Source organism: Hordeum vulgare, chromosome 2H (assembly GCF_904849725.1).
Source record: "Hordeum vulgare subsp. vulgare chromosome 2H, MorexV3_pseudomolecules_assembly, whole genome shotgun sequence".
NCBI lineage: Eukaryota > Viridiplantae > Streptophyta > Magnoliopsida > Poales > Poaceae > Hordeum > Hordeum vulgare.
In genome coordinates, this window is record NC_058519.1 from 648,276,867 (window position 1) to 648,281,116 (window position 4,250).

A 4,250-nucleotide genomic window follows, 5' to 3' on the forward strand; every position below is an offset into this window, starting at 1 on the left:
TACGCGGCTCTTATTGGGGTCGTCGACACGTCGGGAGGTCCTGCTAGTCTTGCCTTACCTTAGCGATATATCTTGCGTATAGGAATCCCGGTGAAGCTTTGGTTTCCCCCAGAGTTGAGGTTTTCCTCTAAGGAATCCGACGAGATCACGAGATTCGTGATAGAGGATTACTTTGCGGCCCGTGTACGTTTGTGATGGACTAGTTGGAGCACCCCTGCAGGGTTTAATCTTTCGGAAAGCCATGCCCGCGGTTATGTGGCAACTTGGAATATTTTGTTAACATCCGGTATTAGAGAACTTAAACATAAGCTAATAAAATTGCCAACTGTGTGCGTAACCGTGACTGTCCCCCTCGAAGATCTCTCTTCGATCGGGAACACAGTGGGGTTATGAATGCCGTAGGTAGGTGTTCAGGATCACTTAGTGATCAAGTAATCACGACCGCTAGTGTAGACCACCTTCATAATTGCTTTACGTAAGTTAGCCACTAAATCAAGCTTAGGATGCTGCAACCTTATACACATCACCTTACCCTACCTAATAACATGACTAGTTCCGGCACCAAGGTCTTAGATTGCTGAGTCCCCGTGGCTCACGGATTCCTCCAAAACTCCCAATAGGTACAGGTACCCCAGAGACAGATGATTCCGACGGCACTCTACTGGCGTGGCAGTACGACGAGGAGACAGACCGCCTCTACGTGAACTATCCAGAGGGTTGAGGCATGGTCGTGATCGTGGGCCTGCAGGCAGGGTAGCATAGCGTTTCTATGTTTTGTAGTCCGTAGCGGAACTACCTTGATTGTATCTGTGATGTACTCTGAGTTATTTATGAGAAGACAATTGAATCCCGGATTGTCTACTTTTATTATTATTTGTGTTGTGTTACCTGCTTGCGAAACGCTTAGATGCGCTTCTTTCCTATTCGGGGCTTCGATCCCCAGATCGGAAAGGACCGCATCTTGGTCGTTACAGTTGCGCCCCTCCCCCTCCCCCTATATATAGTTGAGGTTTCGGGGCTGTTTCGCACACGGTTTTCTCTCTCTCTCGGCGCAGCCCTGCCCTTCTTCCTCCTTCTCTCTGCCGGTGCTTGGTCAAGCCCTGCCGGGAGACCTCGTCTCTCTATCGACCCCACGCTGGCGTGCTGCTGGAGTTCTTCCCCAACCTCTCCCTCCTCCTTGCTGGATGAAGGTGCGGGAGACGTCACCGGGCTGCACGTGTGTTGAACGCGGAGGTGCCGTAGTTCGACACTAGATTGGAATCATACCGCGATCTGAATCGCTGCGAGTACGACTCCATCAACCGCGTTCTAGTAACGCTTCTGCTTAGCGATCTTCAAAGGTATGAAGATGCACTCACCCCTCTCTCGTTGCTGGTCTCTCCATAGGAAGATTTGAATATGCGTAGAATTTTTTTTGAATTTATGCTACGTTACCCAACAGTATGACACACTTTGGTTGAATCGCTTTCTAATAATATGACTGCATGCATCACACTGATGCAGAGGACAGAGGTATTCCTCCTTTACAGAAAAAAAATCTCTTTCTTTTGTTCGGACGAGAGGTTCTCCTAGAGGGCTTTAGAGCGCGAGGAGGGTGTGGCAGGCGTGGTGCCATGAGGAGAAATTACCGGAGGAGGATGACTGCGGTTGTGACTAGGAATGAAGTTTACATAGTGGACGGATGATAGTGGCCAGCGGAGGTGTGGTTAATAGTGGGCGTCAAACAAATTGACACATGGCGTCGGAGTAGGTTCCTCCGCAACATCATATCATTATTGCAGGGCGATGGAAACAACGGAGTATCACTTGAATGCAAAATAGTCGCCTGCATCAAGAAGCGGCGTCGGCGAGCCGCTTGAATGCCGGCAACAGTAAGAGGTCACGTTCGTTCTGACCGGACATGAATATGACACTGACGCTCTAGAACGGCGCTGACTGTTTTGGTCAGGGAGCATGCAAGCGAGGAAGGGGGTTAATGACGGGTGAGGGATAGTTGCAAAAGTGGCAGCCGTTCAAACGCTAGCAAAGTCTTCACTTTGTCTTCAATTTTTGGAAAAAATACATTCGAATCGTCCAATGATCTACTCCCTCGGTCTCAAAATAAGTGACTTAAAAATAACTCAACTTTACATCACTTTTAATACAAAATTGAGTTAATTTTAAGCCACTTATTTTGAGACGAAGGGAGTACTATATAACATTGTGTTGGATGGCTTTCGAGGTAGTGCGGTTTGAGATGGGTGTTGAAGATGCGCTGACACAACAACTACAATAAACGGACAGAGTCGTTAGTTATTTTCACGATCGACATCTCCGTCCTCTCTTAGAGCATCTCCAACAGGCGTTTAAAAACTGCTCCGCGCGTTAAAAGATTCGTTTTTTGGGCCCTGGACAGCTCCAACAGACGCTGTAAAACAGTGCGCGCGTTAAAAGCTTTTGTGCACGTGCTAAAAAACGCTATCGCGCGCAGCATATTCTGGACGCCGGATTGCGCGCGCTTCACAGTTTACACTGCAGGTTTTTTTGAACGTGCGTTTTTTGACATCTGCTAAAGCAATGTTGTTCCCGACGCACTAAAGTTGCTACAGTGACGTGCTAAAACTATTTTAGGACGTGGAATTTTTGTGCGTTTGTTGAAGATGCTCTCAGCAACTCTGAAACGGCTGTACTCTGTTTGTCGGTGCGCTCGTGAGGCATCTCGAGTTGGCCATGTCTTGTTGTAGAAAAGGCGCCATCACATTCCAGAGCTGTATAGAGAAATAATAATGGAAACTCCAACAGATGAGAGCACTCCAGAACCTTCATGTGCTGAAAATAGAGAAAAGAGAAGCTCGTGCAGCCGAGCTGACAAGCCAAAAATAACCCAACGCTCTTTGATTGCAGGCTACTCGAGATGCTTCAAGAGCAGCACCTGCGACGCTATGAGTAGCTCACTCACCTCCCATCGACCGCCATCCCAACCCAAGCCAGTGCCAAGTGCAAAAGCAAGCAGCATCCAACGATCCGATACAGAATTTTCCGAGCGCACAAGCCTAAGCAATCAATCAACACCGACAATGTCGATCGTGAGGCGGAGCAACGTGTTCGACCCCTTGGCCGGCCTCTGGGCGGACCCCTTCGACGCCTTCCGCTCCATCGTCCCCCCGGCGATCGCAGGCGGCAACAGCGAGACGGCCGCGTTCGCCAGCGCCCGGGTGGACTGGAAAGAGACCCCCGAGGCGCACGTCTTCAAGGCCGACCTTCCGGGAGTGAAGAAGGAGGAGGTCAAGGTGGAGGTGGAGGACGGCAACGTGCTCGTCGTCAGCGGCGAGCGCACCAAGGAGAAGGAGGACAAGAATGACAAGTGGCACCGCGTGGAGCGCAGCAGCGGCAAGTTCGTCAGGCGCTTCCGCCTGCCGGAGGACGCCAAGGTGGAGGAGGTGAAGGCCGGGCTGGAGAACGGCGTGCTCACCGTCACCGTGCCCAAGGCCCAGGTCAAGAAGCCCGAGGTGAAGGCCATCGAGATCTCCGGCTGAGCGCATGCATGTGCCTCGACGTATGATCATCCGGATTGGAGTCAGTTTGGTTGATGTGCGTGCGAGTTCTGCAACCTGAAAGTATATATGCTACAGTTGTGTCCTGCTCTTGCCGAGTCTGGTGAGACGTCTCTGTACTGTATTGCGTTTGTTTCCCCACTTGTTTATGTACATGTGTAATCGCCAACAGATTTGACCATGAATAAACGAGAGATAAATCGTTCTGATCTTGACTGCGGTGCAGATTTTGCATACGCAAAATTTTACCCTTTTGCTTGTGGTTGGGATGGACAGGATCGACAGAAAAATGGCATTCCCTCCTTTCCGATATATAGTGTTTCTTTCAGAACTGAAATAATATAGAGTATGTAATGTTGCACTCTCATGACTGAAATTATCTTTTCCTGTTTAATACTCAGGACGTTCGCACTGGAATCCCATTTATTTTTGCCAAATCTTAATCTGTATTCATTCATCAGTCGTTATTTTTCCCATCCCTTTTCTTTCGCACGGCACTTCTAAATGGAGTAGAGCTATCTGCACTGATGGTCCTCATCGGCATTGCCACCAGCTTTCATTTCAGCTCTTGATCCTGATCGGCATCGCCGCAAAGGATTGACAACTATTAAAATGTTGCTGCTGGAATTCAGTTTGTTGGCCGATGTTAATATCCAGTCCGAATTTGTGTTCATTCATCAGTCACAAGGCTGACACTGGAATTCCATTCCTTTACGT

General features: G+C 49.2%; 1 protein-coding gene across 1 annotated transcript; it reads left to right on the plus strand.

Moving 5' to 3' along the window:
- Positions 1 to 2,958: 2,958 nt before the first annotated feature.
- Positions 2,959 to 3,739, plus strand: LOC123431205 (16.9 kDa class I heat shock protein 1-like). The gene has a single exon (XM_045115034.1). The coding sequence runs from the start codon at positions 3,057 to 3,059 to the stop codon at positions 3,513 to 3,515; it is 459 nt and encodes a 152-aa protein (XP_044970969.1). The 5' UTR covers positions 2,959 to 3,056; the 3' UTR covers positions 3,516 to 3,739.
- The last annotated feature ends 511 nt before the right edge of the window (positions 3,740 to 4,250 follow it).